The 11455-nt window shown below is 41.3% G+C and overlaps 1 protein-coding gene across 1 annotated transcript; it reads right to left on the bottom strand.

Annotated features, from left to right (window-relative positions):
* Positions 1–9389: 9389 nt before the first annotated feature.
* Positions 9390–9968, bottom strand: LOC115077796 (olfactory receptor 1G1-like). Its single transcript, XM_029580082.1, has one exon. The coding sequence runs from the start codon at positions 9966–9968 to the stop codon at positions 9390–9392; it is 579 nt and encodes a 192-aa protein (XP_029435942.1).
* Between the last annotated feature and the right edge of the window lie 1487 nt (positions 9969–11455).

Raw genomic sequence — 11455 nt, 5'->3', positions numbered from 1 at the left:
TATGCTCTTCTTTAAATCCCCACACTCAACCTCCCATACCTTCTGCTCTCATCTTTTTCTGTGTTCTTCCTGCATACAGCACAGATGTCACCCATCTGCACTCTCTTTCATCCATACCATCTCATTACATAATCCTCATCTCTGGGTCTTTTTCCTCCCTCCCAAACATCGAAGTCTCACTCGATACCCTCTTCATTCTGATAACCTTCTCTGAGTAAGCTCTCTCCTCCCTCCCTCCATCACACACAGCTCCAGCTTCAGTACTGCATTCCCCTCACTATGTGACTCCTCTATCTCTGGAGCCTTCCAGCACGTTGTACCATTTTTGGGGTAGGGATCTACAACCTTTTCCTGCACTGGCCATTTCTGGCAGCCTTTGAATATGTTTTTTGTCCTTTTTCCAATGTTTGTCACCTGCATGGCACTGTGGGGAACTTCAAATATGGTGACAACACTATTATCAGTACTAAGAGAGGGTATGATTAACACCCTTATCTTCTGGAAAAAGTCTGGGACTGCACCAGCTCTCATCTGGTAACCCTCAGCTGATCTGTACTTGGCTTAACAATGGGCTTGACAATGCTGGATTTATTTTAAAAAAGAGGGGAAGTACACTTTATTATTAAAAGTTTGTGCTAAAATTCTTAAAAATTGCATTTTTGAAGAAAAGTATTTTGCTTATGTTTGGACAGATGGTTATATAGGACCCTTTTGGTTGCTAAGAGCATAAAAAATTGTTCATAAACCGGGGGTGGTATGATAGTCCATTAATAGTACTTATTCACTTTGTTTCATAATATGATTTATTTGGCCTAGCAATACATATTTATTTTTAAAATTAAAGATTGGCAGGGTAAGCCACTTTACGACACCAAGGAACTTAGAGAGCATTTCCTATGATTTTATGAGGATTGATAAACATCGGATGGGACTATTTCCAGTCAGGCTATTGAGCAGTATTTTGTGGAGGTGAGAACTGAGGCTGGAAGGTTTTGAAAAAGTCAGAATGAATAAAGAAATGATCCATGTAGAGGTAGGACATCTCATTAAGGAACTGAAACTAGGAAAAGCACCAGGGGTGGATGGATTATTTGCCAAATTTTATAAAGAAAAGGGTTCTGTTATTGGTCCCTTGCTTTCTAAGTTTAATTCTCTTTTGCAGGACAAGCAGACTGCAGAATCCTCAAATGTGGTAGCTTCTGGCAAAAACTGGGAGGGATGCTACACTAACTGGGTCATACAGACCTATCTCATTAATTAATGTTGATTTAAAAATGTTGGCAAAAGTGTCAGATTAGGTTCTATAGTCCTTTGATTCACAATGACCATACTAGGACCTGATTAACGTTTTGAGAGAGAGAAAGAGAGAGAGAGAGAGAGAGACTTCATAAGAACATAAGAAAATAAGAAAATGCCATACTGGGTCAGACCAAGGGTCCATCAAGCCCAGCATCCTGTTTCCAACAGTGGCCAATCCAGGCCATAAGAACCTGGCAAGTACCCAAAAACTAAGTCTAGTCCATGTTACCATTGCTAATGGCAGTGGCTATTCTCTAAGTGAACTTAATAGCAGGTAATGGACTTCTCCTCCAAGAACTTATCCAATCCTTTTTTAAACACAGCTATACTAACTGCACTAACCACATTCTCTGGCAACAAATTCCAGAGTTTAATTGTGCATTGAGTAAAAAAGAACTTTCTCCGATTAGTTTTAAATGTGCCCCATGCTAACTTCATGGAGTGCCCCCTAGTCTTTCTACTATCCGAAAGAGTAAATAACCGATTCACATCTACCCGTTCTAGACCTCTCATGATTTTAAACATCTCTATCATATCCCCCCTCAGTCGTCTCTTCTCCAAGCTGAAAAGTCCTAACCTCTTTTTTTTTTTAATTTATATTTTATTAACTTTTCAAATTTACAATAACATATTCTTTGCCATCTTGAAATCTAAGTGCTGTTACAGTTTAGAAAACATCTCAATATACATGCATTGAAATTAACATTCTCTATACAGAGACCTTCATCTTTTAGCACTAACACATTATAGAGGAAATAGTTGGGGGGGGGGAGGGGGTAATAGAAATCACAGAGGAGTTATAATATAGGAAATAAAACAAATAATGATCATTCGAGTGGATTCTTCTTAAATATTAATCCGTCATGATGTTACGACTGTTACTGGATTTCTAGCACTTAAGAAATCTCTAAGTTGAGGTATAACAAAGAAAATATATGTAGAACCATGCCAACCTACAACACATTTAAAGGGATATTTCACAATGAAACTTGCGCCCAAAGCAATAACCTCGGGCTTCATCTGAAGAAATGCCTTTTGGCGCAATTGGGTGGCTTTGGCAAGGTCTGGAAATATCCTTACCAGGCCACCACAAAAAGAAACTCTCAAATTCTTGTAATAGGTGCGCATAATCAAGTTTATATCTTCTTCAGAAAATAAAGTCACAAGAAGTGTCTCTCTCCTCGTGACCTCCACTTCCGAAGCTTCCAGGTATTGTGTCAGGTTTGCCAAGTTATCCAAAATATTATTTCTAGTATTGTCCTGTCTTTGGGACAAATGTATCACTTTTTTTATTATAGGAATCTTCTCCTGAGGGATTTTCAAAAAATCTCCCAGGTATTTCTTAAGGGTTACTAAACATAACTCGTCTTTAACCACTGGGAAATTAAGTATACGTATATTCAGATGTCTGATAGAGTTTTCTAATGACTCCATTTTGCGTAGTGTAGCTAGCCTTTCTCTTGAAAAGGCAGCGGTAACCTCTTTCAGTTCTTTAACCTCCGTTTCAACTTTTTGGATAGCTGTTCCTTGTTCTTGTAAAATTTGCTGGTGGTCATGTGCTACTAGATCAAGTTTAACAGAAACCCCCTGTAGCTTTAGAGACTGCTCTTGTAGCTTGAAATCCATTCCAGCTATAAGCTCCCAAATGGAGTCTAAAGTTACAATTGCTGGTTTTTCAATCCTGCGTGCATTCAGACTCACCCCACTGGCTCCAAGAATCGTATCAGTCCTCACCACTGCGTCATCCACGCTTTCTATCTCCCCTTCTCCTCCATTCTGGCCTTTAGGGGTAGAAGTCATCACTTCCCGAGGAATCACACCTTCGGCACCCCCTGACTGGTTTGCTTCACCCGAACCTCTTCGGGGCTCTCCAGTTGCTCCTGGGGATTCCGGGGAGGAAGCCTGCAGCAATTGTCTCGACGTCGGCGGGCTCAATGATATTTCTCCCGGCGAAAATGTCTCTCCTCCAGTCACTCCACCAGCGAACACTCTAATTAATCTCTGGTCTGAAGGTAGGGTGGATTCGGTGGGGTAAACCTGCACTCTACCTATTCTTTTGTGGGGCATAATTCGAGGTAAAAGCGGAAATTTCTACCAAGAAATCTGAAATCAGCCGGAGCTTCAGAGAGACGCTGCCACTCGATCGGCCATCAAGTCCTAACCTCTTTAGTCTTTCCTCATAGGGGAGTTGTTCCATTCCCCTTATCATTTTGCTAGCCCTTCTCTGTACCTTCTCCATCGCAATTATATCTTTTTTGAGATGCGGCGACCAGAATTGTACACAGTATTCAAGGTGCGGTCTCACCATGGAGCGATACAGAGGCATTATGAAATTTTCCGTTTTATTCACCATTCCTTTTCTAATAATTCCCAACAATCTGTTTGCTTTTTTGACTGCCACAGCACACTGCACCGACGATTTCAGTGTGTTATCCACTATGACACCTAGATCTCTTTCTTGGGTTGTAGCACCTAATATGGAACCCAACATTGTGTAATTATAGCATGGGTTATTTTTCCCTATATGCATCACCTTGCACTTATCCACATTAAATTTCATCTGCCATTTGGATGCCTAATTTTCCAGTCTCACAAGGTCTTCCTGCAATTTATCACAATCTGCTTGTGATTTAACTACTCTGAACAATTTTGTGTCATCTGCAAATTTTATTATTTCACTCGTCGTATTTCTTTCCAGATCATTTATAAATATATTGAACAGTAAAGGTCCCAATACAGATCCCTGAGGCACTCCACTGTCCACTCCCTTCACTGAGAAAATTTCCCATTTAATCCTACTCTCTGTTTCCTGTCTTTTAGCCAGTTTGCAATACACGAAAGGACATCGCCACCTATCCCATGACTTTTTACTTTTCCTTTAAGCCTCTCATGAGGAACTTTGTCAAACGCCTTCTAAAAAATCCAAGTATACTATATCTACCGGTTCACCTTAATCCACATGTTTATTAACTCCTTCAAAAAAGTGAAGCAGATTTGTGAGGCAAGACTTGCCCTGGGTAAAGCCATGCTGACGTTGTTCCACTAAACCATGCCTTTCTATATGTTCTGTGATTTTGATGTTTAGAACACTTTCCACTATTTTTCCTGGCACTGAAGTCAGGCTAACCGGTCTGTAGTTTCCCGGATCGCCCCTGGAGCCCTTTTTAAATATTGGCGTTACATTTGTTATCCTCCAGTCTTCAGGTACAATGGATGATTTTAATGATAAGTTACACATTTTTACTAATAGGTCTGAAATTTCATTTTTTAGTTCAATCAGAGTGGGAGTGATGTGGTCCTTCTTATTGGCATTTGTGAGGATACGTGCGGTAGCATTCTGAAGGAGTTGCAAAGGTTTGATGTGGGTAGCAGGGAGGCCAAGGAGGAGAGCGTTGCAGTAATCAATTTTAGAAAAGATGATGGACTGGAGTACAGTATGGAAATCAGAGAAATATAGTAGAGGTTTGAGTTTTTTAAGGGTTTGCAGCTTGAAGTAGCAGTTGCTGAGGATAGATTTGATGAAGGGGATGAAGGGTTTGAAGGTGAGTTGGTTATCAAGTATGACAACCAACTTGACAACCAAGTCAAGTTGGTTGTCAAGTTGGTTGTCAAGTTGGTTGTCAAGTATGACAACAACTTGACAACCAAGTCAAGTTGGTTGTCAAGTATGACAACCAACTTGACAACCAAGTATGTCAAGTATGTCAAGGATGTTGTGATTGACGGTGTCGAAAGCGGCAGAAATATCAAGCATAGTGATGAGATAGTAGTTGCCGACATCCATTCCTTTGATTAGAGTGTCTATTAGGGAGAGGAGTAAGGTTTCCGTGCTGTATTGTGTGGGTGGGAGGATATTATATTGTTCTAGGTAGTCAGATAGTCGGGAGTTTACCAGTTTCTCCAGGACTTTGGAAAGGAAAGGGAGATTGGAGATGGGTCTGAGATTAGATAGGTTGGTGGGATCAAGAGAGGGTTTTTTTTAGGATAGGCTTGACAACAGCTTGTTTTAGAGAGTTGGGGACCAGTCCTTGTTCTAAGGAACGGTTCACAATTTTGGAAAGTGGTGTAGCTATGGTTTTGGGAATAGAAAGTAAGAGTTTGGTGGGAATGGTTTCAAGGGGCTGGGAGGATGTTCTCATCTTTTTTAAGATGTTTTCGATTTCAAGAGATGAGGAGAGTTCGAAAGATGATAGTGAGGTGGATATGTTGGTGATGGGGAGTGTTATATTGTTAGTGTTAGGAGAGAACTTAGCAGTGATAGTGGACACTTTATTCTTAAAGAAAAGAGCTATTTCATTGCAACGCATTTGTGAAGAGGGTTTCTGAGGTAGTGTCAAATTGGGTCTAGTGAGATTAGAAATTAAGGTAAAAAGGGCCTTGGGGTTATATTGTAAGTGGTGAATTTTCTTGGCGTAATATTCTTTTTTGTTTTTTGAATAGCATTTTTATAGGCATGCATGAGTTGGTAATAAATAGTTTTAGTAGCAGGAGAGGGGTGTGGTAGACTTACCTGTGTCTGATGGGAAGCAAGTTATCTGGGTAACCATCGACAGGTTCTCGAGGATGGCTCACTTTGTGGCGCTCCCGAAAATTCCCACAGCACTGAAACTCACCCAGTTGTTTACCCAACATATTTTCCGCCTGCATGGCCTACCCTGATACATAACTTCTGACCAAGGGTCTCAATTCATGGCCAAATATTGGTGGGCATTGTGCAAGAAATTTGGGATCCAGCTGGATTTCACATCCACCTTCCATCCGCAAGAAATGGCCAGGCAGAGCGGACCAACCATTCCCCCACTCTTTCTTTGGAGACAGACAAGACAATTGGGCAGCTCTATTACCTTGGGCAGAATTCTCCCATAACCAACATGCCCACTCTGTGATGGGAATGTCCCCCTTTCAGATCATATTCGGGAAGCAACCTGCACCACCATTACCCCTACCATTGGTGGTGCCCTCGCCTGCAGCTCAGCTTACGGCCCAGCAGTTCCATGCACTCTGGAACCCCACCCAGGTTAACCTGCAACGGGTGGCTGAGGCCACCAAAAAGGGTGTGGACAAACATCGTCACCTGGCTCTGCTTTTCAGTCCTGGAGATCGGGTATGAGTTAGCACTTGCCACATTTGTCTCCGAGTACCCTCCATGCATTTGGCACCCAAGTATATTGGAACCTTCTCTGTGAGCAAATGCTTGGGTCCAGTTTCCTACCATCTGCACCTACCATTTAGTCTGAAGATACACAATGTCTTCCATGTTTCCCTGTTAAAACTCTTGTATAAATCTCTTCTCCACCCGTTTCATCACACACACCCCGACAAGCCCGTTCTTTCTGTGAGGGGGCGTAACAGGGGGTACTTTTGGGAACTCCGGCCGCGGGTTGCCGCAGCCGGGTCGCCTTATCTTCACCGGCAGATGCTGGCTCCAGCCCTCCTCCATGGCGGCTCGAGGTAGGCCGCTTCTAGGCCCTGCCGCGATGTTCTCTCCATGCGACAGGTGCAGCCCACTCCTTCCTGGCACCTGCCCTCTAGGTGTGCACATGCAACCAGTGCTGCCTCTTAAAGGGGCCGCAGCGGGAAACCTGAGCCCGGCCCCCAACAAGGACATCATCTACAGGGGCTCAACCTCAGGGGAACAAGAGTTGGTATAGAAGTTCCTGTCGGGTCTCCTGGTCCTGCACTGCCTCCTGGCTATGAGGTCCACTGGGGGTCTTCCCTCAGTGGAGGTTCCAGCTCTCGTGCTGGCTCAAGGGTCCACAGCGTTAACAATAAGCACATATAAGAACATACATTGGGACATAAGACATGCCATACTGGGACATAACAAGGGTTCATCAAACCCAGCAACCTATTTCCAATAGTGGCCAATACAAGTTACAAGCACCTAGCAAGAACCCAAACAAATAGATCCCAAGGAACTATGCTTTATTGATTAATAGCAGTTTATGACTTCTCCTCTAGGAAGTTATCCAAACCCAGGTAAACTAACTGCTATAACCACAACCTCTGGCAATGATTTCTGGAGTTTAACTATGCATTGAGTTAAAAATAATTTTCTCCAATTTGTTTTAAATGAGCTACTTGCTAATTTGATGGAGTGCCCCCTGTTCCTTCTATTATCTGAGAGAGTAAATAACTGATTTACATTAACTTGTCCTTCACTATTTATAGGAGTCACAAGCATACATAATATAATATTGCTAATATAATTGTTGTTTTAACACGCGGTACAACAACAACATTTATGAATTAACTTTGCTGCTTCTCTTCTTACCTTGTTAGGAACCTTATAATCATTCACTCTCTCATACACATACTTTTATACTATTGTGAATGTTCTTTCATTTACTTTTTAATGTTTATCATTTTTATAGGCCTCAAAGTCAGAGTGCATTGACAGCACTTCTGATACTTTAGACTTCAGGCTCTAAACTGCTTCATTCTTTAACTGTCTCTTTATTTTCCTTAGATTCTTAGATCATTTCTCCTGCTGATGTCATTAACTTAAATAGTGCTTAGTACTGTCTATACGGTAATATAGGTTATATTTTCCTTTTTGTATAAATGTATAACTGTGCTTATTATTTTTAATTCAAGAAAAATTTTAATACATTTTTATTTTCCAAACTTTCTTTTATCCTTTACTTTTATACTGCGCTGAGTCTCAAGATTGTACACCTGCGCTTACCTCTTCACTGGTAGCCAAGGATACTATTGACCTCACTACACGGTTACCACCTTATTTTCCAAAGGTGTTGTGGTTCATACTACTCCTAATAGGGGTGCTCAGATCATACCAATTGTCTTATTATTTTATTACTTAGACTTTCTCAGACTTCTACTTTTCCCCTAAATACCATAAAAATATTCTACATATTTTCTCCATTTTGTAGTACTTTTCTTCCTGCTAAGACCTTTAACATTCATACAATTATAATCTAAACTATCACTCCATTAAGATCCCTATTCAATCCCACCAGCCAGAATTCTCCTTCAACTGCTTTCTTCCCTTCAAAAATTCACCCATCAGTTCTCTGCTTTACTTAACTCGGCTGCTCCTTCCTGCCTGCTCCCATGCCTTTCGCTTGCTGTCCTGCCTCCTTCCTGATTTCCTCCTGCTCTGGGCTCAACTCTGTACCCTGCCCCCACCTCATCAGGCCTGACTCAGCCCTGCCCATCTCCTCCTGAGGCAGTGACAAGCAACAGAAACAAACTTTTCTCTCCCTCTCATTTCTCTCATGGTGACTCTAGCTCTGAATCAGCAATGCCCACAACAGAGGGACAAAACAAACAAAATACAACACTGGTTTCCAGCTTTTCTTGCTTCCAGGTAACTCTATTTTTAATGTATTTATTTATACTATTTACACTAACACAAAAGTCCACACATTTATACTTTAGCCTTGAGGAAAAATTAACTTGCCTGCATTTACATAAAGCTGCTACTGCTGAAATGCAGCATAAATCTTCTTAAATTTCCAAACTGGAGTTCTCTACATATATCCAAACTCAGTGTCTTTATTAAATCATTCCCATAACCAAAGTATTGAATTCTTCCAGTGTGCACTTATTTCACATTGACTGCCTGCTTCAATTGCTGTTACTTAAAGCAAACCTTATAGTACTATGATACCTAATGGACGGGATGCCTTCTGAAAGATAATTTACAGGCGTTCACTCACCTAATGAGAGATGGATGCCACCATCCACACTACCTTTATAAAGAGTCTTTAAGCTGTGTATTTTCCATATTATTATCTGAGTGAATACCATGCAAAATGCAATTTTACCCTTCCTACTAAAACAATTGTGAACCTAATATGTTTTAAGCTAGACATTTATTGAATCATTTTTTTGTTATTTATGTTGTATAATTCTTCTTTGATCCCCTAATGCTTGTGAGGAGGGATTGTTTTCTTGTTCATGAGTATTTATTTAGAATTAAAAAAAAAAAAAAGCTGAGCTTGGATTTTGCTACATTTTCAAAAATTTCATTTTGAGTCTTCTTTGACAGCCCAGAATACTGCTAAACCAAGAAACACCATTGGAAGATTTATTCCAGGACTAACTATAGCATTTCTTGGTTTTCTTTACTGTTTCCTGAATTTGACGTTTCTCAGGGCATTTTTTACTTCTTGATTTCTCAGACTATAAATGATGGGGTTTAGCATTGGGATTAAAACGGTGTAGAGTAAGGAGAACAGTTTGTCCAGCTCTGGTGAATACATTGAGGGTGGTCTCATGTACATACAGCTCAGAGACCCACAGAAGGCACTAACCACAATGAGGTGGGAAGAACAAGTGGAGAAGGCTTTGCATCTCCCGTCTGTAGACTGGATTTTCAGAATGGTTTTTATGATACAGATATATGATATCATGATTAGTACAAAGGGCGAGAGAGCTACAATTATCCCTTCAAAAGCTATAAGGGTTTCCAGGTCATACAGATCACTGCAGGAGAGTTTTATCAGAGCATTGGGGTCACAGAAGAAATGGTTAATTAAATTGGAGGTACAGAAAGAAAAATTAGATATCAAAACTTCTGCAGGAACAGGTTGAAGAGAGCCAACTATCCAGGAAACAGCAACAAGCAAGGTACATATTTTCTTATTCATCATGAGCACATAATGCAAGGGGTGACAGATCGCCACATAGCGGTCATAGGCCATGGCAGTGAGAAGTAAGAATTCTGTACACACAAAAAACATGAAACAGTAGAGCTGTGTCATACATAAAGAAAAGGAAATAAAAGTTTTTCCTGTGAAGAAGTTGTTCAGTAATGTTGAGAGTGTGAATGAGGTGTTACAGATATCTATGAAGGACAAGTTGCTAAGAAAGAAGTACATGGGTGTGTGGAGGTGATGATCTGTCCACATTAAGATTAGGAAGCCAAGGTTCCCCAGCACAGATAGAAGGAAGGCCAGCAAAACTGATACCAAAATGAGGAATTGCTGGTGTGAATGGTCAGAGAATACCAGAAGAATGAATTCTGTGGTCGATGTCTGATTTTCCATCTTCATGGTTTCATCCATCTTAGTCTGCTGGGATATAACAGAATAGAGACATAATCACTAACATGAAATATAAAAAAAGTATATATTGTAGCATCCTGCTAGTCACATGCATGCATTCAGTGCAGATAGGGGACTATGATCTAATCAAAAGAAATGGCGTAGAAACAGGGCAAAACAAATTATTATTCAAAACATAAAATGGTTTTCAGAAAGTGAAGAACAGGAATGTAAAGGTGAAAGAGGTGGGGGAAGTAGATAAGGAGGTAAAGGTTGAAGATGCTTTGGCAGGAAGAACAATGTGACAGAAGAATTCTCTATGCCCCTCCAGCCATAGGAAAACAGGGGCTACTGGTGGAAGAAGCAGCAGGATTGGGTGTGACTCCCAAGCCCCATCAACTGAAGAAGAGGTACCTGTAGACTCACAGAGGATATATTTTCAGGCCCCACCCCTCCAAGATGAATCAGATCTGGCAGCCAAAGTGAGTGCTGCAGGATATTGGGATTAGGGGGAAGGAAGTACATGTGAGGGAGGAGATATGTGGAGGGGGAGAAAAGTAGGTGAAAGATAAAAGCAGAGAGAGAAGTCTTTGGAGAAGAAAGGGTTAGGAGAAATGGAGAGAAGAGGAGGGATATTTATGTATTTATGTATTTATTTATTTAACACTTTTATATACCAACATTCATGAAAAAAGATCATATCATATCGGTTTACAGGGAACGAAGTATTATAACATAACCTTAACTAGGAGGAGCTTCGAGCAGCACTGAAGGACTTTGCTGAACTTGCCAACACAATTTCCACTCAAGATAGCACAACAGCCTCAGAAACACCAACAACCCGCAACGGAGCACATCTACACCAACCCGCAATTAAGCAGCTAAGACCGCAGCTTTCAAAGCAGGCCTGCGCAAACGGCGCCGGCGTCCCACCGGGGCGCTGCTTGCAGCCAGCCTCTGTTTACACAGGCGGCGGAGCCCGCCCCCTACACGTGACCCGGCCAACCAACCGAAGGTTATAAGGCAGCCAACCTGAATAAGACCAGCGGCTCTCTTAACCCAAGTAGCCTGCGAATTCTCCTCCTTTTGCAGACCCTCCGTGAAGCATCTACAACCGCACCATGAAGCAGTACCGCGACTTTTAG

This window comes from Rhinatrema bivittatum, chromosome 16 (genome assembly GCF_901001135.1).
Source record: "Rhinatrema bivittatum chromosome 16, aRhiBiv1.1, whole genome shotgun sequence".
Lineage (NCBI taxonomy): Eukaryota > Metazoa > Chordata > Amphibia > Gymnophiona > Rhinatrematidae > Rhinatrema > Rhinatrema bivittatum.
The sequence above is the reverse complement of the archived record's forward strand: the minus strand, read 5'-3'. Positions and strand labels throughout refer to the sequence as shown.

Coding starts and splice junctions, on each gene's coding strand:
- LOC115077796 (XM_029580082.1), bottom strand. CDS start 9,968: ATGGCCTATGACCGCTATGTGGCGATCTGTCACCCCTTGCATTATGTG.